Source organism: Diabrotica virgifera, chromosome 2 (assembly GCF_917563875.1).
Source record: "Diabrotica virgifera virgifera chromosome 2, PGI_DIABVI_V3a".
Lineage (NCBI taxonomy): Eukaryota > Metazoa > Arthropoda > Insecta > Coleoptera > Chrysomelidae > Diabrotica > Diabrotica virgifera.
The window spans coordinates 94401401-94427758 of record NC_065444.1 but is presented as its reverse complement, the minus strand read 5'-3'; the positions used below and the strand labels follow the sequence as shown (position 1 = coordinate 94427758).

At 34.2% G+C, this 26358-nt stretch overlaps 2 protein-coding genes across 11 annotated transcripts in view; both read left to right on the top strand.

Annotated features, from left to right (window-relative positions):
• LOC114330391 (ABC transporter G family member 23) overlaps positions 1 to 26358 on the top strand; it is a 436441-nt gene that overhangs the window by 177351 nt on the left and 232732 nt on the right. The window lies entirely within an intron of this gene.
• Positions 1 to 26358, top strand: part of LOC126880132 (ABC transporter G family member 23-like) — a 384411-nt gene that overhangs the window by 332830 nt on the left and 25223 nt on the right. For all 10 annotated transcript variants that reach the window (XM_050643864.1, XM_050643859.1, XM_050643860.1 and 7 more), the window contains 6 exons: positions 22 to 147; positions 4915 to 5005; positions 5345 to 5581; positions 5930 to 6033; positions 18240 to 18474; positions 26037 to 26214. In XM_050643864.1, the coding sequence (XP_050499821.1) occupies positions 22 to 147; positions 4915 to 5005; positions 5345 to 5581; positions 5930 to 6033; positions 18240 to 18474; positions 26037 to 26214 (971 nt within the window). The remainder of the gene's footprint in view (positions 1 to 21; positions 148 to 4914; positions 5006 to 5344; positions 5582 to 5929; positions 6034 to 18239; positions 18475 to 26036; positions 26215 to 26358) is intronic.

The window sequence follows — 26358 nt, the reverse complement described above, 5'->3', positions numbered from 1 at the left end:
TGTTGGTAATATATTTTTTAGATATTTGAAAAATTGCAGCGGTGGTCAGCAAAGACGTGTTTCGTTAGCAGTAGCGTTAGTACACAATCCAGAGTTAGTAATCATGGATGAGCCAACTGTCGGAATGGATGCAGTTTTAAGAGAAAGGTAAAGTAATTCAGAGTTTATTGTAATACACACTACCTACTGTTATCATCACCTAACCTTCAACATTAACTAATGGACATATACCTCTCGCAGGCTTTTACTTAGTCCGATTTTGCTTCATCTGAATCCAATTTGTTGTCACTCTTTTAGTTGAGTAGAGAAAACTACCCTTACTTACTCCGTTGCGTTACAACCCTTCGTGGGTTTAAGCCGACTCGACAACATGTCTCCACTCTCCTCTGGCTTGAACATCTCCATCCAGTTCTCCACGCCCATAGCTTTCAGGTCTTCTGCTATTATATCTTTTCATTGAGGTCGAGGGCATTCACGTGGTTCTCTTCCAATTGTAGGTACCCCAGGCTGTGGGTGAAAAAAATCGATATAATTCAGGAATTTTTGAAACTTATCAGGTGTTGTAAAGGACGATGGCAGGAATAACTTCTACTAAAATGTAACCAAAAATTTTGTGCGGTTTTTTATTTATGACGTTCTTCATTTGTTAAATTTGCAATTTTTAAAGATTTTTATTTTGGCAGTTTAGGATATCCATTAAAAAAACACTTTTAAATAGAAAATTGTAGTAAATTAAAAAACCTACAATCTGAGCTATAGCAAGTTTAGTTTAGTTAATACGTTATTGCACAACAGCCTGCGAAAGGTCCAAAATGGCCGTTTTTTGCAATTGCATTATTTATTGTAAAAATAACTTTTATGTATTTTTTAAGGCTTTAAAATGAAGATCTTTCAAAACTAAACATAAAAAAAATTGTAAAGCCTGATTGGTAAACTTGTTGCTTGGATATTATTATTTGTTTATCCCAAGGGGTCAAATGTCGAAGGCTATAACTTAAAAAAAAATCGTAGAGAGTTAATCCAAGATCCACTCTCCTTCTAAAGACTTATGTTTTCATATTGTGATGTAAATAAATGCGTATATAACATTTTTTAACCTCTTATTTCGGGTTTGAAAATAAGGGGGCAAATTTCGTTATAAACATTTAGAACTGAATCCGCCCCTGTACATTCTATGAGTTTCTAACTTGCAGATTATTGTTGCTGAAGACAAAATATAGATAACAAATAAAATAAAAATTTTCTACGACCAACTAAAGCCGAGATAATTGTTTTTGTTTTCTTAAATCGTAGAAACTTTATTTATAACAATTAAGGAATTATTTCACAGTCATTGACTAAAGAAACAAAGACTTATATTATCTTAAAATAAAAATTATTTTAACCGAAAATTACACATAATTATTAAAAATGATTTTTAAACTGTAGTGGAGATTTATTTTTCGTTATCGTGACGAATGTGGTTTATTGTGTCGGTTGCCCTTAGCAACGGTTAGCAACTTATATATAAACTTTTTTAAAAACAGATATACATATTGTGATGATTTTTCTCCTAAAAGTGCATGATTATTTGGTTATTTCACGTTGAAATAATTCACTTTGAAATTTGACGGATATGAACCTATTTTTCATTAGCTAGAACTTTGTTTCTCCGGGATCTAGAGAGTCCATGCATACATCTTTTTTTCAATTTTTAATTTGCTATATTTTTTAAAAATGATTTTTTTTAATAAAATACTTACTTTTTGAGTTATTTGTCAAAAACCGCCTTAAAAGGGTGTTTTTTTGTTAAAAAATGAAGGTATTTACTCGAAAATAACTCGAAAAGTATTAACTTGGTGAAAAAATGATATAAAACAACAGGTGCTTAGAATTAGACGTTTTATCCATTTCCGAACTTATTCTGAACATATATTTTTTCACTCCCGTGACAAAAGCACACATATGCCCAATATCATTTTTATTCTTTGACATGTTATCTATGCGTTTGCCAAATTTCATGTCAATCCAAGCGATGCTTTAAAATTTAAAGCAAAAACCGTGATTCAATGTATTATAAGTTTATAGCATCAAAAGTAAGCAAGTTACGCTGAAAATAAAGTTAGTCTCTTTTTTTGGTCAAAAAAAAACTCGGCTAATTAGCATCAAAAATGAAATTAATCTATTTTACATCAATGTTCTTTTACTCGTGAATGTGTCGTTAATATCTATAAGGTTCATCGATTAAACGTGCTTATTGTTTTCACCCATTTTGAAAAAATGTGAAATCTTTGTATTATCCACGTCCGTCTGTCCGTCTGTCCGTAACCACAACTCCTCCGGCAATATAGCAGCTAGAATGACAAATGAGGTGTCAAATGAAAGCTGATAATCCAAGGATGGTACTAAAGGTGAGATATTTGACCTTGGCGGTCTATCCGTCGGTCTGTACGACCGCGAGTACAACTCCTCCATCATTATACCAGGTAGAATAACAAATGAGGTGTCAAATGAAAGCTTTTAATCCAAGGATGGTACTAAAGGTGAGATATTTGACCTAGGCGGTCTGTGCGTCGGTCCGTACGACCGCGAATATAACTTCTCCGTCATTATACCAGGTAGAATGACAAATGAGGTGTCAAATGAAAGCTGATAATCCAAGGATGGTACTAAAGGTGAGATATTTAACTTAGGCGGTCTGTACGTCGGTCCCTCCGACCGCGAATATAACTCCTCCATCGTTATACCAGCTTGAATGATAAATGAGGTGTCAAATGAAAGCTTATAATCCAAGGATGGTACTAAAGGTGAGATATTTGACCTAGGCTGTCTTTCCGTCGGTCCGTAGGACCGCGAATATAACTTCTCCGTCATTATACCAGGTAGAATGACAAATGAGGTGTCAAATAAAAGCTGATAATCCAAGGATGGTACTAAGGTGAGATATTTGACCTGGGCAATCTTTCCGTCGGTCCGTAGGACCGCCAATGTAACTCCTCTGCCATTATACCGGGTAGAATCACAAATGAAGTGACAAATGTCAAAGTTTAGTAAGAATGACTCAACATTAGTAAATTCGTATATCAATCCACGCAAAGTTACACGTAAAATTCAAATATCGTCTTCCAGTTCTACTTTCGATTACTTTGGGTGAAAACCTAGGACTTACGAAGTCCAATTACTTGTTTTTAAAGGGACTGTAGTTAAAAGGACTTGAACTAGTCAATAATCACGAGTGTATGCAAATTTAGCCTTCAAATGCCTTCCAAAAAAGCAAAAAATCCAAAATATTAAGAAAAACAAAAACTACACTTTTTTACTCTTTGTGATTTTTGGTCACACTAATAAATTTTAAGTAGTTTTGAAAAAAAAACCATTTTTTTCAAAATTAAAAATTAAAACAGATTTACTTTAAAATGAATTTTTTTTAAATAAGCACTTTGAACCGATGATACTTACAGATCATATAAATAATATATGAGCGTAGCTACATATAACTTGTGAAGTGGTAACAATTAATTTGATTTAAGATGGTAATTAGGGGGCGACTTTCCTCCTAATAGTTTTTTGACCAAAAAATTTAAATTAGGGAGTTTTTTTGACCAAAAAAAGGGATCAACTTTATTTTCAGCGTAACTCGCTTACTTTTGATGCTATAAACTTTTTTTAAAAAATAGATATACATATTTTTTTAACAGTTTAAAAAGTTGTAATGATTTCTCTGCAAAAAGTGCATGATTTTTTGGTTATTGCACGTTGAAATAATTCACTTTGAAATTTGACGGATATGAAACTATTTTTCATTAGCTAGAACTTTGTTTCTACTGGGTCTGGAGAGTTCATGTATAACATCATTTTTTTCAATTTTTAATTTGATATATTTTTGTTAAAAATGTTTTTTCAATAAAATACTTACTTTTTGAGTTATTTGTCAAAAACCGCCTAAAAACGTGTTTTTTTTTGTTGAAAAATGAAGGTATTTACTCGAAAATAACTCAAAAAGTATTAACTTAAACTTATTAATGAAAAAATGCTATAGAACAAAAGGTGCTTAGAATTAGATGTTTTATCCACCCCCAGGACCAAAGCACACAGATGCCTAATATCATTTTTATTCTTTGACATGTTATCTATGTGTTTGCCTTTCATGTCAATCCAAGCGGTGCATTAAAATTTAAAGCAAAAAACTATTCATGTATTATATTACATACACATATATTATATTGTATGTTCATACATTATACATATATTATGATTCAATGTATTATAAGTTGCTAACCGTTGCGAGGGGCAACCGACACAATTAAATCATATTCGTAACGAAAAATAAATCTCCACTACATTTTAAAAATCATTTTTAATAATTAAATGTAATTTTTGGTTAAAATAATTTTTATTTTAAGATAATATAAGTCTTTCTTTAGTCAATGACTGTGAAATAATTTCTTAATTGTTATAAATAAAGTCACTACGATTTAAGAAAACATAAACAAAAACAAATCTCGGCTCCAGTTGGTCGTAGAAAATTTTTATTTTGTTTTTAATTAAAAGTTTTTCTCTAAAATGAATATCCTAAACAGCAAAATTAAAAGTCTTTAAAAATTGCAAATTGAACAAATGAAAAACGTCATAAATATAAAACCGCACAAAATTTTTGGTTACATTTTAGTAGAAGTTATTCCTGCCATCGTCCTTTACAACAACTGGTAGGTTTCAAAAATTCCTGAATTATATCCTGAAATCGACATATTTTTCACCCACAGCTTATACTATTGGGACTTCTGCACATACCATCATCACTGTTCTTTCGTCAGAATGTTTTCTGGGGTGTCCTGCCCATTGGAGTTTTGTGGACTTTATTTCTTTTAATATGTTGACGTCTGGGAACTAGGGAATTGATATTCTGGGTATACCATTAAAAAATGTTTGTTGTAGAATATGGAACCATCTAGTAAAAATAACGAGGGAAGGTACTTCTGTGATTGTTACCACACATTATATAGAGGAATGTAGGCAGGCTAACAAGGTATATTTATTATTTTATTATATTTTATTTATATCTTATTATTTTGAGACCTAATTAATGAAATGCGAAAACCTCTCAAATTAAACTTAATTGAATGCAAGAAGTTTAGGTTAAGTTAGTTAAGACAGACACAAAGAGACAAGAAATAATCTTGTTTCTGAGGAGCCTCAAATTAGGTTCTTCAGCATATGTCTAAAAAAGAGAACTATTAAACGACCGCAAATGAGTAAAAGAAATGAAAAATGCGATCTACTTTGATTCCTATTCTCCTTCGTTTTCATCTATAATTACAATTATATTTTTTTCAAATAAAATTACACATCTTTTACTTCTTTTTAGATAGCCTTAATGCGAGATGGAATTCTTTTAACCGAAGAATCTCCAACACGATTGCTCACTTTGTTTAACAGCGAGACACTGGAACAAGTTTTTCTGCAGTTGAGCCAACAACAAGAAGCAGGAAATTTAACAGGACTACCGGAACTGATCGAAGAAGTGCAGAATATTCGACTTCAACAAAATGGTGGTTCCGTGAGCAATACATCTATAAATGAAATTGTTCGCCAATCTACAGAAGTAAGTGGTATCATAAAGAAAAAAATCGTTATTTTACGTAGAAAACTCTAAAAGAAATGAGACGCTCAAAGACCTAACAGTGGCCTAATTCATACCCCACAATTTCATCAAAACATTTATTACATGAAAGTTATCCCTTATTTAAGTATTTTCAGATGTAGAGTGGCCCATTCATTGGTTTCTTGAGCCACTCTGCATCTGAAAAAATACTTAAATAAGGGAGAACTTTAATGCAATAAGCGTTTTAGTGAACTTGTGGGGTGTGGATTAGGCCACTGTTGCTCTGAGCGCCTCAAATCATTGTTACTTATTACACTTTATAATAAACCTCATATTTCTATGTTCAAGGTATTAACAAAAAAACAAATTCTCAAAACGAAAGACGCATTAAGCAGAACTAGAATGAAAGCCTTGTTAGATAAAAATTGGAAGCAGTTTTACAGAAATGTTACGTAAGTATTTAAACAAGATTTCCTTTCTCTCCTCTCCTAACAGATAACCCAGTTTCATACGCTAACGCTCCTTTCACACATTGAGAATTTGAAACGTGCGAGGGTTAGAACATTCCAATGGTGGCTTGAGCAATTATATGAAACCTTTCTCATTACACGGCGGTTGGAACGTTCGGTGTAATGTGAAAGTTACCATGGGATTGCTTGAGCCACCATTGGAATATCATCGTACGTTCTAGCGATCGCACGTTCAAATTTTTAGTGTGTGAAACCGGGGTAAGAATTTGAACGTGCGAGCGCTAGAACGTACGATAACATTCCAATGATGGCTCGAGCAATCGCCAGTGCCGGATTAACCATTAGGCAAAGTAGGCAGTTGCCTAGGGTCCTCGACCTCAAAGAGGGCCCCAGAAGGCTCAAAACGAAAAAACAATAATTAGAATTAAATAAAAACTACAAATCATATTATGTTACGAAATTAAAATATCACGCAATAGGTACCATAAAAGTGAGGGTGGACGTATAAAATTACATTACAATGATACAATGCATACTTTTGTTCACAGGGAAAGCCTATGTTGTGAAAATAAGTCGCTAATGTAGAAACCGTTTGGTAGAAAGAACAGTACTGCCTGTCAGTCTGCACGGTTTTCCTACCTACCCTCTTCTCCCTATCCATGCCACTAATTTATCATTTAGCCTCTAATTTCTTTTTAGTTTGATTTTGTTCTTTGGAAGAGAATGCCTGTTGTCGTGTAGTTAGGTGCAGTAGATGATCAAATAGTAAGTAAAATACCCACCGTTGGGAAGTTATGATCAAATTCTTAAATGAAATTTCACTAAGCGATCTCATTCGCCACGATCTAGTCCAAAGAACAAGTAACACTAGATCGGACTGGGACGTTTCACCGTCGCCATTTCGCCGTCGCCGTTTCGCCGTCGAGCCACTTCGCCGTCGGCCGTTTCACCTTCGAGCCAGTTCGCCGTCGGCTGTTTCGCCGTCGCCATCCCGGCATTGGTTAAGTTTACAAGAACGTGATAACATACTAACTTTTTTTATACTAAATATCGCAAGAACGTGATAACATACAGACTTTTTTTTATATTAAATGTCGGTGTTAATAAAATGCTGAAGTTGCTAGACTATTATCAGATTCCCGGAAATAAACAATATTGAGAAAAGCGATTTCAATTTCAATTGTTTTTACTCTACTTATCAAAAATAAAAAACTTCATTATGCAAAAGTGATAGTATATAATCGTTCGAAAACCATTCAAAACTTATATACAAGTAATTATCATCCCGAAATTATAAGTACGAATGCTAACAACGAAATGGCGATGACGAAATGGCCCGACGGCGAAACGGCGACGGTGAAATGGCTCGACGGGAAACGGCGACGGCGAAATGGTGACGGCGAAACGGCGACGGCGAAATGTCCTAGACCCACACTAGATGGAGAGCAAGGACTGATCGGCTGATGCAACAAGAGCTTTGTCTAAATGTTACAACGTCTTCATATTTGTTTTTCATACTCTTGCTGAAGACACTAATTAGAAAGCTGAATCATGAGAGTTCATGAGACTAAGTGTTTGTTAAAATAAAAAAAAACATTCCTTTTGAATGAGTTTTTTGCAACAAATTTTAGAACGTATCAGCGCTGTCAGCAAATCATTACAGAAAGAAGAGGCTGAACTTCAAACTGTAGTTCAGCTTCTAAATTCACTTTTGGAGTTCCTAAAATCCCAAAGAGATAATTTTTGCTTACTACGAGTAGAAGGCCTTCGATCTATGTATAATATATGTACTCTTAATATTCCGACGAGAGTAAAAGAAAGCCCGCAAGAAAACTATATTTTGATGACGCTAATCACAATGAAGTTTTTCTATAGGATGGAGAAATGTTAAAGGTTGAGACGTATCTACCAATTTTAGATAAGAAAATTATTGAGCTGAGTCGTCGGTTGATGGCTTATGAGTCAGTGAACTCAGTCTTTTGGTGTTTTGTATGTTATTCCAAAATTGAGTGATACTCAAATAGAGGGATGTGCTTCAAAACTACATAAAAACTATACTGATGATACGTATCCTATCATGATGAAATTGAAGATGAATTAGTGCAGTTCAAACATTTTATAGATAGCTTCAAGACTTGCAGCGAAACAGTTTATTCCTACTTCCGTTGATTGAAATATTAATATTAATTTCCCCCCAATAGATCAATCAACGGTTATATCTTATATTTATGGAATACCGCTCGGATATAGAGAGGTTTTTCGTGGTTATGGAGGGAGAAGGCGGAGGTTTCTTAAGGGGCCTCATAGCTTGGGTTGCCTAGGGGCCCCATGATTCTTAATCCTGGATTGCAGCAATCCCATGGCAACTTTCACATTGGAACGTTCGGTGAAGTCTCCGTGTAATATCAAAGGTACCATGCTATTGCTCGAGCCACCATTGGAATCTCTTCGTGCGTTCTAACCATCGCAAGTTGCAAATTCTTAGTGTGTGAAAGGATCGACTCTTAATTATCAGTAAAGGTTTCTAATTATTCTTCTTCTTCTTCTTCCTCTATTGGGTTATATCCCTCGGGATAATTCGCCCAGCTTACACCAGGGAAATACTCTTGTCTTGCTCTGGGCAATCGAATATTTCCAAATATATATGTTAAAGCCTCAATTTTTTTAAATATATATTAGCAGGAACATCTTCTTATAGGGCCAGACAGTCCCTACAGGAAAGTCAATATTATAACATAAGGGTTAAGACTTTTATCATTTGGAGGTCTTATATCTTTATCTCCTTAAATTTTTTTAATTCAAATTTGGGAATTGATTAATTTATAAATTAATTTCTAATTATTTTCAGATCTTGGTTAAATTCCTGCTTCTGTCAGTATTTGCACTATCTTGACGTGCTGTACTCGATCAAATTCTGTCTTGTAATCAACTAGACATGTATGTATATACGTCGGAATTGACGTCTCTATCTCTAGAGTAAGACTTGTACTTAAAACAAAGTCTCTCTCGTTCCACTTTACATTCGCATCTACAAATCTGAATTCGAGGAAATTCTCTTGTAAATTCGATTTTATGGAATATTTTTAGAAGATGATTCATGAGGCTTATCATATATGATATTCTTTGCATTTATTGGCTCTGGGTTTTTTTGGAAGTGCAATAAACTCAGGCTTCAGCCATGTTGTTGATGTTTCTCCAGAAAAGTATATGTTATTGAGTACCTTTGCGAATATTGTTATTGGTTCGTTGTTTACTTGTTTGAGTAGTTCCGTTTGTTTATTATCGGGGCCTGCTAATTTACCATCCTTTAGCTGTTTTATTTCAAAAAAACTTCCTGTTGCAATATTATTGGTCCATCTAGCACCTTCTAGCTCAAAGTTGTTATCTATTTGGTCTTCAAACTGATTCTCTAGGTATTATTTTCAAGTTCTTACTTTACTCTGTGTATTCAAGACGATGTTTACGTCAGAATCATTTAGATTTCCTTTCTGTCTCCGTCTTAGTCCACCTGTGAGTTCTTTAACCATGCATGTTGAGATTATGGTACTTTAACTTTAGAGTCTCAATTTTTTCGCATCTTTCCATTGCTTCTTTCACTTTCATGTTTTTCCTTCTCATTTTTATATCTATCGTTTTGTATATGTCTGGGTCATTTTTGGCTTTTATTCTTTCGTCCATATGCTTCAGTATCTTATATGTAATCCATGATTTTTCTTGATTAATTTATCTGCCTTTAAATGTTTTTTTCCTTCACAGTTTGAACTAGTTCTCAAATCTGTTTGATTTGTTGTTCTTCATTCGATTCGTCTCAAATCGCAGTCACTTGCATGTTTAACGTGGATGGGTTTAAACCATTTTCATATTAAGGCCTTTCAGCATACTTATATTGTATGATCGTGATATCCTTTCCTGCACTCTTTTGAGTTTGACACAGAATACTCCCACCAGTGGAATGTGGTTCATCTCGAAGTTTGCGCCCGGATAAGTCTTGACAGATATGAAGCTGCTTCGAAATCTTCTATTTAGTAAAATGTAGTATATTTGGTTTCCAACGATTCTCCCCTAATAATAAGTCTTGAAGAGATTTCCATGTGTACAGCTTTCGAGGTGGTAACTGAAAGAATGTGTTGGTGACAACTATATAATTCTGAGTCTTTTGCGGGGGTCTCCTTTTCCAGTTCTGACTCCAAGTCCATATTCTCAGATGTCTCCGGTCCTGGCATTGTTGAGAACGGTAGCATTGAACGTAAACTCGCAATAAATTGGCTATTTTTAACGAAACTAAAGTAATTTAATTGAAGTGATTAACACTAGTGTGTACAGTGAACAAACAGGCTTCTTGATAACTAGAAGTAAGTGCTACAAATTAATAGATATTAATTAAATTCCATATTTCATTATTACAATAAGGTTAAGCAGGATATTCCATTTATTTAAATTTTATATTTTTATTTAATTTGAGAACAAAAACAAGTTCTGATAAGAATTATCGCTAACAGTGTAAACGCCAAAATACAGAGACGGCTCCAGAAGTAGTCGAAATACAGAAAAGAGAGAAAGAAGCAAGGTAAGCTAGCTCTCGTACGGGTTGGGGCTGGATTGAGCAGGTCTTTAACACGAACTGTACGGGAGACGCCGAACTTGTGGAAACTCTGACTAAGAAGAAATGGAGGAATTTATAAAGGAACTACGGGAAAAATTAGATAAAATGGAAGAAAGAGGTATGAGAATAGAAGAAAAATTAGATGGGATCCAAATTGAGCTTGAACAACTAAGAAATACGAATCAGGAACTAAAAAATGAAAATGCGCTTCTAAAACAAGAGCTGCATCAGCAGAAAAATAGAATAGACCAAATAGAAAGAGATATGAAGAGGAAAAACCTTATAATACACGGCATTGAAGAAACACGCGATGAGGACACACAAATGTTGGTAAACAAAGTACAAGACATCATTAACAAAATGGAAATACCTTGCAAAGCCAACCAAGAGGTCACAGACATTAGAAGAATAGGAGACAAAACTAGAAATTCTGAAAGACCAGTCCTGGTAGAGTTAAGAAGTGGGAATAAAAGAACGGAAATTCTTAAAGCTACATGGAAATTAAAAGGATCGAAATGGTTTGTTAATGAAGATTATCCAAAAACCATAATCGAACAACGCAAAATACTTATAAAACACATGAAAGAGGCAAGGATGAAAGGGTACAACGCAAAGATTAAATATAACAAGTTAATAATTAACGGAGACGAGTATGATATAGACCAGGTCAAAAGATGGAACAGCGATTCCGAAGATTTTAGAAAGGATAATATGGCAGAAACTACAAAGAATAAAACTGGAACAAGAACAACGAGTGAAATATCACCACACGGAGACACAGAACTAGGTCCAAGAGAAAAAATAAAGAAAGTAAACGAAACTCAAACATTAAAAAACTAGAATTGGAACGGAAACACATTATGACGACAACAGAACGAAAAATGGACAAGGCAATGATACAAAAGGACATGAGAACAAGCAAGATTAGCAAAAAGAAAGAAAGTAAGAAGGGTAATACAAAAAAGAAAAAAAGAGAAGGTGGTGTTATAAGAATAGCTTCATGGAATATAAGAACATTACTTAGAGTAGGAAAACTGGAAGAAATAACATCAGTTCTGATACAGTACAACATAGAAATAGCAGCATTACAGGAAATTCGATGGAAAGGGAAAGGACAAATAGATCAAAAGAATGGTACCTTTATATACTCAGGGGAAGAAAAGCAAGGACAGCATGGAGTAGGATTCATAGTAACTGGAAATATGAAAGACAAAATAATGGAAGTCAGACTAATAAACAAAAGAATAGCCTACCTAAGGATTGAAGCTAAACCGACAAACATATCCCTACTAAATGTTTATGCACCGACAGAAAATGCGAAAGAGGAGGAAAAAGATTATTTCTACGACACTATGGAAGAAGAGCTAGAAAAAATACCAAAAGAAGATGTGATATTAATATTGGGCGATTTTAATGCACAAATAGGAAAGGAGGATTATATACAGCAAATAGCGGGCAAACATACAATACATGAGAAAACGAATGACAACGGGCACAGAATATGCAACATGGCGACAGGAAACAATATGTCTATCAGCAGTACAATGTTCAACCATCCAAGAAAACACAAAGTCACATGGGTTTCTCCAGACCAAAAAACAGAGTCACAAATAGACCACATATTAATATCGAAAAGAAGACAATCAAGTATAATGGATGTGAGAAGCTACAGAGGTGCATGCGGAGATTCAGACCATTTCCTGGTGGTAGCAAAGCTGAGACAAAAGATGAAAGTAATGAGAAGGCAGAAAGAGAGGAATAAGAGGTGGAATATCGAAAAATTGAATGAAGCAAAAGAGATACAAAAGTATGGAGATGAAATAGGTAAAAGAATTGCCGCACTGAATAAGGATAGAGATGATATCGAAGAAATATGGGGGGATATTAAAAAAGCAATTAACCACACGGCGGAGACTACACTAGGGACGAAGCAAATCACAAACAAGAAGGACTGGTTCAATACAGAATGTAAAGAATCAGTTGAAGAAAAAGTAAAAGCACGAAATCAGTGGATGCGGACACATAAAATTGAACATAGAGACATGTACGAACAAAAACGAAAGGAAAGCAACAAAATAATAAGACAACATAAGAGAAAATTCATGGAACGTCAGTTAGAGGAAATTGAGGCGGAAAGTAAGACTCAAAACACCAAGAAATTCTACACAAAAATCAGAGAACAGAATAGAGGTTTCAAACCAAAAGTAAGTGGAGTTAAAAATAAACATGGGCAAATAGTAACACAAGATCAACCATATATGGAAGTCTGGATGGAACACTTCAAGGAGTTATTGGCAGAAAATCAAACAGAAGAGATTACAGAAATGGAGGAAGAGTGGGAAAATAATGGAACGAATGAGCCAACACTCGAAGAAGTAATCGAAATAATTAAAAATAACAAAAACGGAAGAGCACCCGGGAAAGATAACATAAACAGCGAACTCATAAAATTAGGAGGAGAACCGTTGCATAGGGAAATACACAAATTGATAGTAAACATCTGGAAAGAAGAGAAAATGCCAAAAGAATGGCAAACAAGGCAAATAATAACGATACATAAAAAAGGAAACCAACAAGAATGTCAAAATTACAGGGGAATAACATTACTGAGTACAGTATATAAGGTGTTGTCAACCATAATACAAAGAAGATTACAGGAAGCAACAGACAATAAGATAGGGCAATATCAATGTGGATTCAGGAAAGGAAAATCCACAATAGATGCGATATACATACTAAAACAAATAATGGAGAAGGCGAACGAATCTAACATAAACTTAGAAATACTTTTCGTAGATTTTAGACAAGCTTTTGATTCCATCAAACGAAAGCAACTATTGGAAATACTAAAAACGCTACAGGTACCTCTTAAATTAAGAAAACTTATAAAAATGACGATGAGTCATACCAGAGTGAGTGTGAAAACGCAAATAGGGGAAACAGAAGAGTTCGAAACAAACAAAGGAGTGAGGCAGGGTGATAGTTTGTCCACAACATTATTCAACATGGCAATACAATATATTACCAGAAAAATGAACAAAGGAACACTCAGAAATAGAGGAGGTCAAATTGTAGCATATGCCGATGACGTCGTGATAATGGCAAAGAGAAGAGATATATTAACGCAAATGGTAGAGGAACTCATTCAAGAAGGAAAAACAGTGGGTTTGAGTATTAACGAAAACAAACCAAAAATGTTAAGATTAGGAAAAAAACCTACCAATAGTGAGGTCAAAGTGGGAAGATACAAATTTGAAGAAGTAAGTAAATATAAGTATCTAGGAGTCATGCTGTCAAATGATGGAACAAGAGAAAACGAAATAAAAGAGAAATCATTGGCAATAAATAGAGCATTCCAAGCCAACAAAAAAATGATAAAAAGCAAGATATTAACAAAAACAACAAAATTAAGGCTCTATGAAACATTAATTAGACCGACATTAATGTATGGAGCAGAAGTGATGACAATGACCAAGACAGACGAAGAAAATTTGAGAAGAACTGAGAGAAAAATAATTCGGGCAATATTAGGACCAATAAAAACAGCAGAAGGTGAATACAGGAGTCGAAGAAATAATGAAATAAATGAGGAATTGAAGGGGCAAGATATAGTCAGGAGAATAAAGAGACAAAGATTGAGATGGCTTGGGCATGTATGGAGAGCAGGAGAAGAGACGATAGTAAACATAGTAACAAAGTGGTCTCCGGCCGGTAGGAGACGAAGAGGAAGACCGAGGTCCAAATGGCTGGAAGAGGTGAAGCGAGATCTAGAGGACATGGGAATTAGAAATGCAGAAGAAAGAGCAAGAGACAGAAGGAGCTGGAACCGGATATGTAATGCAGTCTAAGAAAAGAAGAATGGAGGCGGCGCTACCCCCACGGGGGTGTTTTAGCCACTATATATATATATATATATATATATATATATATATATATATATATATATATATGCAAAAGTGATAGTATATAATCGTTCGAAAACCATTCAAAACTTATATACAAGTAATTATCATCCCGAAATTATAAGTACGAATGCTAACAACGAAATGGCGATGACGAAATGGCTCGACGGCGAAACGGCGACGGCGAAATAGCTCGACGGCGAAACGGCGAGGGCGAAATGTCCTAGACCCACACTAGATGGAGTGCAAGGACTGATCGGCTAATGCAACAAGAGCTTTGTCTAAAGGTTACAACGTCTTCATATTTGTTTTTCATACTCTTGCTAAAGACACTAATTAGAAAGCTGAATCATGAGAGTTCAGGAGACTAAGTGTTTGTTAAAATACAAAAAAAAACATTCATCTTGAATGAGTTTTTTGCAACAAATTTTAGAACGTATCAGCGCTGTCAGTAAATCATTACAGAAAGAAGAGGCTGAACTTAAAACTGTAGTTCAGCTTCTAAGTTCACTTTTGGAGTTCCTAAAATCCCAAAGAGATAATTTTTGCTTACTATGAGTAGAAGGCCTTCGATCTATGTATAATATGTACTCTTAATATTCCGACGAGAGTAAAAGAAAGCCTGCAAGAAAACTATATTTTGATAACGCTAATCACAATGAAGTTTTTCTATAGGATGGAGAAACGTTAAAGGTTGAGACGTATCAACCAATTTTGGATAAGAAAATTATTGAGCTGAGTCGTCGGTTGATGGCTTATGAGTCAGTGAACTCAGTCTTTTGGTGTTTTGTATGTTATTCCAAAATTGAGTGATACTCAAATAGAGGGATGTGCTTCAAAACTACATAAAAACTATACTGATGATACGTATCCTATCATGATAAAATTGAAGATGAATTAGTGCAGTTCAAACATTTTATAGATAGCTTCAAGACTTGCAGCGAAACAGTTTATTCCTACTTCCGTTGATTGAAATATTAATATTAATTTCCCCCCAATAGATCAATCAACGGTTATATCTTATATTTATGGAATACCGCTCGGATATAGAGAGGTTTTTCGTGGTTATGGAGGGAGAAGGCGGAGGTTTCTTAAGGGGCCTCATAGCTTGGGTTGCCTAGGGGCCCCATGATTCTTAATCCTGGATTGCAGCAATCCCATGGCAACTTTCACATTGGAACGTTCGGTGAAGTCTCCGTGTAATATCAAAGGTACCATGCTATTGCTCGAGCCACCATTGGAATCTCTTCGTGCGTTCTAACCATCGCAAGTTGCAAATTCTTAGTGTGTGAAAGGATCGACTCTTAATTATCAGTAAAGGTTTCTAATTATTCTTCTTCTTCTTCTTCTTCCTCTATTGGGTTATATCCCTCGGGATAATTCGCCCAGCTTACACCAGGGAAATACTCTTGTCTTGCTCTGGGCAATCGAATATTTCCAAATATATATGTTAAAGCCTCAATTTTTTTAAATATATATTAGCAGGAACATCTTCTTATAGGGCCAGACAGTCCCTACAGGAAAGTCAATATTATAACATAAGGGTTAAGACTTTTATCATTTGGAGGTCTTATATCTTTATCTCCTTAAATTTTTTTAATTCAAATTTGGGAATTGATTAATTTATAAATTAATTTCTAATTATTTTCAGATCTTGGTTAAATTCCTGCTTCTGTCAGTATTTGCACTATCTTGACGTGCTGTACTCGATCAAATTCTGTCTTGTAATCAACTAGACATGTATGTATATACGTCGGAATTGACGTCTCTATCTCTAGAGTAAGACTTGTACTTAAAACAAAGTCTCTCTCGTTCCACTTTACATTCGCATCTACAAATCTGAATTCGAGGAAATTCTCTTGTAAATTCGATTTTATGGAATATTTTTAGAAGATGATTCATGAGGCTTATCATATGATATTCTTTGCATTTATTGGCTCTGGGTTTTTTTGGAAGTGCAATAAACTCAGGCTTCAGCCATGTTGTTGATGTTTCTCCAGAAAAGTATATGTTATTGAGTACCTTTGCGAATATTGTTATTGGTTCGTTGTTTACTTGTTTGAGTAGTTCCGTTTGTTTATTATCGGGGCCTGCTAATTTACCATCCTTTAGCTGTTTTATTTCAAAAAAACTTCCTGTTGCAATATTATTGGTCCATCTAGCACCTTCTAGCTCAAAGTTGTTATCTATTTGGTCTTCAAACTGATTCTCTAGGTATTATTTTCAAGTTCTTACTCTACTCTGTGTATTCAAGACGATGTTTACGTCAGAATCATTTAGATTTCCTTTCTGTCTCCGTCTTAGTCCACCTGTGAGTTCTTTAACCATGCATGTTGAGATTATGGTACTTTAACTTTAGAGTCTCAATTTTTTCGCATCTTTCCATTGCTTCTTTCACTTTCATGTTTTTCCTTCTCATTTTTATATCTATCGTTTTGTATATGTCTGGGTCATTTTTGGCTTTTATTCTTTCGTCCATATGCTTCAGTATCTTATATGTAATCCATGATTTTTCTTGATTAATTTATCTGCCTTTAAATGTTTTTTTCCTTCACAGTTTGAACTAGTTCTCAAATCTGTTTGATTTGTTGTTCTTCATTCGATTCGTCTCAAATCGCAGTCACTTGCATGTTTAACGTGGATGGGTTTAAACCATTTTCGTATTAAGGCCTTTCAGCATACTTATATTGTATGATCGTGATATCCTTTCCTGCACTCTTTTGAGTTTGACACAGAATACTCCCACCAGTGGAATGTGGTTCATCTCGAAGTTTGCGCCCGGATAAGTCTTGACAGATATGAAGCTGCTTCGAAATCTTCTATTTAGTAAAATGTACTATATTTGGTTTCCAACGATTCTCCCCTAATAATGAGTCTTGAAGAGATTTCCATGTGTACAGCTTTCGAGGTGGTAACTGAAAGAATGTGTTGGTGACAACTATATAATTCTGAGTCTTTTGCGGGGGTCTCCTTTTCCAGTTCTGACTCCAAGTCCATATTCTCAGATGTACTTATCTTTATGCCTTATATAAATAACCTAGTCGTAAAAATTACCATATTGTTATGTACATATTTCACAATGGTTGCTGGCATACATGGCTTACAATTATCATGATCTTCTTTAAAATACCGATTTAATGAAGACAGACAATTATGTGTAAGGAGACTGCACTTAAAAGATATGCCTTCATGTATCGGATCTAAAGTTTTAATAAATATATAGGTATGTAGTGTGAATAGAAAACAACTGTAATGAGAATTTTAATTATCCTTGTCTGACGCCAATATTTGTTAGTCTTCTTTCCACTCAGAAAAAAAAATAATTTGAAGCTGGTTTTCTCAGTAATTCTTGGTTGGTTGATTACTAATAAACTACCGAGAATTATTGAGAAAATCAAGTCCAAATCCCAGCACTATGCTGTTCAAACTCCTTCCTTAGATCCCCACCACATATCAACCAGCATAGGCTATAGTCGTACCTTATTGTCAAATTTCCCCAAATGTAAGTTTAGTTTTGTTTTTGGCAAGCTTTCCACTACATCTGTCATCTGCAAGACTCTTTGTCCAAGCCTTAGGTCTATTGACTTGCTCGAGTTGACGTTATAATCATGAGCAGTTTTATAATAATCTATAATAATCTAATAGTATAATCCATAATACTTATTAGAATTTATATTTTTTAGGGGTGTTTTATTTTTATTAACTTTTCCAATACTAACAGTGGTTATATTCATGGGTGTGGTTGGGGGAGACGCATTAGACACACCACTAGGCATTGTCAACAACGAAGCCATGACGATCACTTGTCCTAATTTCTCTAAAAATGGAACCGCTTTTGTAGGAGCAGATAGGTACTGTCACTTTAAGAACCTGAGTTGTAGATTTTTGACGTATTTAGATGATCCAATGATTAAGAAGGTAAGTTAGTATAAAACACATTATTTACGAATAAAATGCAATTTTTAAATTTGGTCTTGAAAATTGATCTTGAAACTTTGAAAGACGTTATAGACGGGCCTGTGTCGTCGCCCCCTTTAGCCAAATTATTCCGATTCGATTTTTTTGCGCAAACTTACTCAAAAAGAGGTCCTTATAACAAATGCATAGAGTGCCAGGCGGTACCGTGGTCGAAAAATTGAATAAACAAATTTATCTGCTCTATGTCATATTATGTATAAGTTTTTAGTTTATGAAAACTGTCATTATAGATAGCACTGCGTGAAGGGTTTAAAGTGTGCGTGAAGTAACAGTGTATTTTAAATGGGATTTACTTTTTCGCACTGTTTTTGACACACTTTCATATAATCAAATATCCTTAACTTTCGCGTTGTCATGGTGATGGCATAATGAGCAATAAATTACAACAATAATTTTGACAGTTTTGTGGTTTGAAAGAAATTAGAACTTTTAAATGTCAAAGTTCTAAAAATTGTAGAATAGAAATGAATTCCAGTGACGAAGAGTTACAGTTTTTTTTTATTTGTTTATCGGAGATAAAATATTATATGAAACTGTGCGTGAAGTATTTTTTGCCAACTTACGCGATGTATAGCACTCGCTCCGTTGTCGCTCGTGCTCTAAACATCGCGTGCGTTTGCAAAAAGCATATTTCACGACCTGTTTCATAAATAACTATTTTTAAACAAATCCACAAAAAAATTTTTCATTTAGATCATTTTTTAGATAATTTGGATCATTCTGAGCAAAAAACGTCTCTTGCCATTTTTCTCTAAAATTGATTTTTGTCGAGTTACACGCGATGTAGAATTTGAAAAATGCGAAAATGGCCATATAACTCGACAAAAATCAATTTTAGAGAAAAATCACAAGAGACCTCTTTTCCTCAGAATTACCAAAATTATCTAAAAAAAATTATTCGAAGTGAAAAAAAATATTTTTGTGAATTTGTTTAAAAAAAATTGTTTAAACAATTTTTCGACCAAGGTACCATCTGGCACCCTATGGATTTGTTATAAGGACCTCTTTTTGAGTAAGATTGTGCAAAAAATCGAATCGGAATAATTTCGCTAACGGGGGCTTGGACTATAGCGCTAATTGTTAATAATTAAAAATAACGTTTTGTAATAAAATAATGACAGAAATTTCTTTAGGATCTTGAAGGAAGGGTTTTAAACTTTGATTTGACCACTTTCTGACTTTCATAATACAACTTTTAATCGAGTTATTAAGCCTTGAAAATTTGCATTTTTCAAATTTTAAATCGCGTATAACTCGACAACAATCAATTTTAGAGAAAAATAACAATAAACTTTTTTTGTTCAGAATGACCCAGATTATCTAAAAAAAATTGTTCGAAATGAAAAAAAAAATTGTGAATTTGTTTAAAAAAATGGTTTAAACAATTTTTTTACCATGGCACCGCCTGGCACCCTGTGAATTTGTTATAAGGACCGCTTTTTGAGTAAGTTTGTGCAAAAAAATCGAATCTTAATAATTTTGCTAACATGTGCGACGATACAGCCCCTACAGTCTATAAAACAAAACGTAGATTCTAATTAATACGGTTCTTTTTTAAATAATAAAGTTCAATTATAGACCAAGAGGCAGCGCTGAAAAATCTATTTCAATTTACTAAAGCTAGATTTTTTACAAAAGGTAGGGAATAGTCCAAGGATCATTTTCTATATCATGCCGCTGTACGCTAAAACCTTGGGGTGGTTGCCACCCCATCTCGGAGGTGGGAATTTTTTTATTACATTTTAACCATGTAATTCGATGGAAAAAATGATTCTAAGAAAAAAATGTATTTTACATTTTCTTCGCAAAACTAATATTTTTAGAGTTATTCGCGCTTGAAAATAACAGTTTTTCGACGAAAAAATCGACTTTTTTAGAGGGTTTTTTGAGAATACCTCGAAAAATATTCTATATATTTTTGGCGATAAAAAGTTTCTTCAAAAATGATTTTGTAGGATTTTTAAAGAGCTATAAGATTGTGTAAATTAAATTCCGTAAGATCGCTTAGTTTTTTATTGGGGCGGGTTTAATAGAGGTTTTAAACAGCTATATCTGGCTAACTGTTCACTGTAATGAAAATCTATGTACAGAGTAATTTTAATCATTAAAAAAGCTACAATTTAGTAGTTTATAATTTTTTTCGTATCTTCAGTATTTTCTGAGATATTATGAAGTAAAAGGTGAAAAATACTAAATTGCAAAAATTCAATTTTTCTTTAAAACTCCAATTTTTCCAAAATTAGGCCATTTAAATAGATCAAACTCCTTGAGTCTATTGATAATATAAATATAAAAGAAACTACAGAAAGGTAAAGACCAATTTTGAAAAAGGAAGGTAGTTAGGGGGTTGTTCTCACTGATTTTTTCGTAGAGAAAAGCAGGTACCGACATTTTTTTGATTATAAGTCGCTTAATTTTCACGCTAGAATCTTTTTATTATTATTTTTTGAAAGGTCTAATTGTTTACTTGAAAAAAGATTATTTAAGTTTTCCTCGAAAAATGCAAATTTTTCCCATTATTTGGCTTTAAATATTTCAAATTCTTCATTTGACGAAAAAAGCTAATTTTTACTATGCCGTATCTCGGTTTGTATTGGTCTTAAATATATTACTGGAAAATAATATGGTTTGTGCTACTAGAAGGTACAATTTTGGTATCTACAGTTTTTTTTAATAAATGCATATTTTTCGAGCTATTCTCAAAAAACCCTCTAAAAAAGTCGATTTTTTCGTCGAAAAACTGTTATTTTCAAGCGCGAATAACTCGAAAAATATTAGTTTTACGAAGAAAATGTAAAAAACATTTTTTTCTTAGAATCACTTTTTCCATCGAATTGCATGGTTAAAATGTAATAAAAAATTCCCACCCACGAGATGGGGTGGTAACCACCCCCAAGGTTTTAGCGTATGATAGCGGCATGATATAGAAAATGATCCTTGGACTATTCCCTATCTTCTGTGAAAATTTCAAGTAAATCCATGCTGGACGAAAAAATTGCGAGCCAAAATGCTTCATTTCTTCAATCGACTATTGGGGCCGACCGACCGGCTATGTCCCGTCATACAGCTGACCGACTATAATAACTTTTATCTATATTTAATTTAGAATGTGTGTACTGATTTTCAGCCTTAGTAAATGGAAATAATTACCTTCGTAGGAATGCAACTTTGATACCCTCTCAGTAACCCCTGTTCTACGTTTCGCTTGACCGACCGCAGTATGTTTCTCTACACACTCACAGTAATCAACTGTGAAAAATCTAGCTTTAGTAAATTGAAATAGATTTTTCAGCGCTGCCTCTCCGTCTATTAGTGGTTTAATCTTAGAATATACAACTTTATTTAGTGACAATTTAAGTCAATCGGTTATAGGCCAGTAGAGATTAAAAAAATATGATCGAATGTGAATAGAAATTAATTTAATTCACATAAATAATCCACCTGTGGTTGACAAATATTTTTATAAAACCTAGATGACTAATAAAAGTTTTTTAAAAATATCTACGATCAATAGGTTGATACGTATAATTTATACTGAAAGTAATCTTCGATATTTTGACTTTATATGCAAAATGCAAAACCCAAAACTTGCAGATGGTTTCCAACCATCAGTGTATTTTTTGCAAAAATGATTCAGTTTCTGAGTTTATTAACTAAATAACTAACATATCAAAAGAGAAAATCCTATGGTTTATAGAGGGAGTGAAGATAGAATGTGAAGAAAAGAAGAAAGTCTTTTTACAATACAGAACAAAACAAATACAACAGACATACAACCACTATAAACGAATTAGAGACGAAACAAATACTTTAGTCAGACAAATAAAAAGAGAACACTGACATAGCTTCTCTAAACAAACGGAACACAACTGCTACAGAACACAAAAAAGAAATATGGAAAATGATCAGAGGACAAAGAAAAGAGACGGACAGACAACTTTCGATCTCTCTTTGCTACAGGTGACGATAATGAACTACCAACACCCGAAGTGACGACAAACGAAGAAATAAACATTGAGTAGGTAGACGAAAAAATTAAGGAAATTAAAAAATATGAAATTTCCAGAAGAGGACAGAATATCGAATGAACTCCTAAAGTACGGAAAATAAGCTCTGACCATTAAAACTAATCGAAAAAATAATAGAACAAAACAAAATGCCACAAGAATGGAAATCAAGCATCCTAATACCTCTCTTCAAAAATCGGACCCGGAGAATTACAGAGGAAATAATTTATTAAACGCAACATTAAAATTAACAACCAAAATGATAACAGACAGACTGGATGAAATTATAACATTAGCAGAACAGAACAACAAGGTTTTAGGTCGTGAAGATCATGCACTGACGCTACATTCATAATGAGGAAAGTTCAAGAGAAATCATTAGAATACCACAAACCGGCATATTTATGTTTCGTGGACCTTAAGAAGTGATTTAACAGGGTCAAATTAAAGGATGTTATCCATTTATTGTTCGCAAGAGAGATACCTCCATTAGTAATGGAGGTAATAATTAATAATGGCCCAATTGAAGTTGATGATGGAATAAGACACGGGATTCCCTGAGTCCTCTATTGTTTAACCTGATCATGGATTGAATAACAAAAAAGTAAGGACTAAAAAAAGATACCAAAAGGGAAAAAAACAACTCAAAATAATCTGCTATGCAGACGATGCAATACTAATCAGGGCCGTAAGTACGATGTTGGGGCCCTCCCCCCGGGGCAAACGTGGGATCTGGGGCCCCCTAAGTGGGGGGGGGGGGGTAAACCTTCATCTCTCATCTGGAATCATCTGGAAAATGTTTTACGAAGTTGATGCCTTCGTTTTGAAGGTATTGTTCGTTTGCATTCAAAATAAAATCAGGTTGAACAATTCGGTATGTATCTAACACTGCTTCCATTCCCTGAAAGTGAATGTCTAGCTGATGGCATAATGTGTCGAAAACACGGTTACTCTAACGGATTAATTGGGATCTTGAAGTCTTTCATTTCGCACAGTTCATCGAAATATTTTTTTGTCTTCTGCATTCTTTTTGGAGCAAACCCTACTGGTATTCCCCAACGTTGACACATGTTTGAAGCCTCTTCAAAGATTTTAAATTTTCCTCTAATTTCAGTTAGTTTTAAGAGGCGCTCTTCAAGTAAACTGTAAGCTGTTAAAAGGTCCAAAGATTATGATTGCAGTGTTTTCGAGACTATGTTGAGGATTTCAAGGATTTTATTTTGCACAACTAGTAACAAAACAAATTTGAATGATTCTAGTTTCTTTTTCAGTTGTGCTGCTTCGTCTCTCTCATTTATTTTGTTACTTGCCAGAATTAGACTTGAAAGGCACTTCAAAACATCGCAATGCATTGACTGCATCAAATCTTCCAGCCCAGCGTGTTGGATTGAAAGGTTTTAAAGTCACTTTCGAGGAACATCTTTCAGATTGGTATAAGGACTTCAGTGCCTCAGTGCCTAGTTGGAGAAATATGAAGATATAAAGGTTTATTGCTAAACGGTTTATTGGCAGAAAGAGATAAACCAGATTGCTGAGATATAAAAAATTGCAAAAATGGAAGAAAAATTCGAGAATACGTTAAAATTCGATATGGAAAAAGTGGAAGGAAAATTGAAAGAGATAGGAAAATGTCAAAAAGGGGGAGACCATCGGGAAGTAATTGTATACAGCTCTAATGAGAGCAGAATCCAATTTGACGGGGATATTAGAAAATGACATCCGGTAGCTTTCTTTCGTTAAAACCTTTTACAAATTCCAACATATGCAGAACTTCGAAGACTGCAAATAAATTATAAGAAGCCATCTAAAAGACGGAGCTGCTTTGTGGTTTGAAAGGAAAGAAAATGTGGTGATTTCATGGAGAGATTTTGAGACAAAATTTTTTATAATGGTGCAGGTGAAACAGGTTAAAATCGATCATTGAAGTTGTTAGAATCTATACACGGCCAACCAAATGAGGGCCCTCTTGCCGTGGGCCACGGGGCACTTCCCTGGTTGCCCCAATGGTAGTTACGGCCCTGATACTAATCTGTCAAAGTGAAGATGATTTACAAAGTATGCTCCACTAATTTAATAAAGCCGCTAGAAAATTAGCATGTTAATTCCCCAAAAAGGACAAAATGCATAATTATAAGAGCAAATCTACTAAGATGTAAATTAGAGTTGGAGGGTCAGATAATAGAACAAGTGATGGTGTTGAAATATCTAGGCATCACATTATCTAGCTACGGATAGCTCGAAACAGAAATGGAAGATCACGAGAATAGAGCAAACAGAGTTGTAGGTTGCCTGGATGAAACAGGATGGACAAATAAAAATATCTGAAAAGAAGTGGAAGACAGAATTTACAAAGCAGTCATCAGATCAATAATGAAAAATGCGACAGAAATAAGAGCTGATACAGAGAGGACAGAAAGAATGCTAGAAACAGCAAAGGTGAAAACCCTTCGAAAAATCGATGGTAAGACACCACGGGTTAGAGCTAAAAGCACAGATATTCGACGGAGATGCAAAGTGGAGAACATTAATATCCGGGTAAGAAACAGAAGACTAGAATTAAACGACCACATAATGAATAACAAATAAAATATAGTAGAAATGACTGTGAGAAACGGTTCCCCAATAGAAAGAAGAAGACCAAAAAATGATGAAACGACATGGATTGCGGAGGTACATTGAAAAAACAAAGTCATGTCTACACAAAAAGAAGAAGAAGACCTTATTACTTTGGTTGATTTGTAAGCCTAGTTATTATGAACTCACCTATTTCTTCGAAAGTATTTGTTCCAGCCGTTTGATCTTCCATAATAATTGTTATCAATAATAAATATGGCGGATTTGGCCAGACGCAAATTCTGCATACAGAATACAATTCGAAATCACATATTTTTTTAAATTTGTCCATATCATTTTCATTAATACGATGTTCCCAAACAATATGTTTGTATCTAGTCTCCAAACAGCTACCTTGGTTTCGAAAAGATCCTCTTGAATGGGCTCAGAACAATATTTAAATCCCAATCGATAGATAGAACTCCACCACGAAAATTGAAGGTAAGAAAGGACCATTGTTATTCACATCGTTCCTCAAACACGGATACTGATTTCTTAGTATGTCATATATTATGCATCTATAGATGTAACTGCCAATTTAATCATTACAGACAAAAGAAAAAGCCAATCACAAATGGTAATTTTACTGTTTCTTGTTCTACCAATACGATCAATGAAGACGGTGTGAATATTATAGAAAGTATTTGGAGAAGTAGATCTGAATATAAGTTGTAAGAAATTTGATTTGGAGCTAGAAAAGTTGTGAAGAGTTGTGAAGGTTAATATCCAACATTGTCAGTCCATTGATAGGATAGTAGTAGAAGTAACATTAATATCTTATTACAATAATTCTCATATTTCGTCAATTAAACGTTTTAATTTTGTCTTAGATGGCAACTTTACTTAAATAATTAAAGTGTATCTTTACTTTGTGGTTTATAGATTCAGTTTAATAATTTAGAAGAAGCCAAGGATGCTGTAGTACATGGAAAAATTATTGGTGCTATGTATATGGATTCCAATTTTACATCATATTTAAATGAGAGAATAGAAAATGGACGGTATGCTGATAGTGAAACTCTTTCGTTAAGCGAGATCAAGGTGTGGATGGATATGTCTAGTAAGTATTCCCGAAGTTCTTTCCAGTGTTCTCTACACTGGGCTGCTTGTAGCCAATTTCCCGCTTCTCTTTTTATATAGTCGGTCCATCTAGTTGTCAGGGGCGTAACAGAGGCCCCCGCAGCGTGAAGCTTGCGGTGGGGCC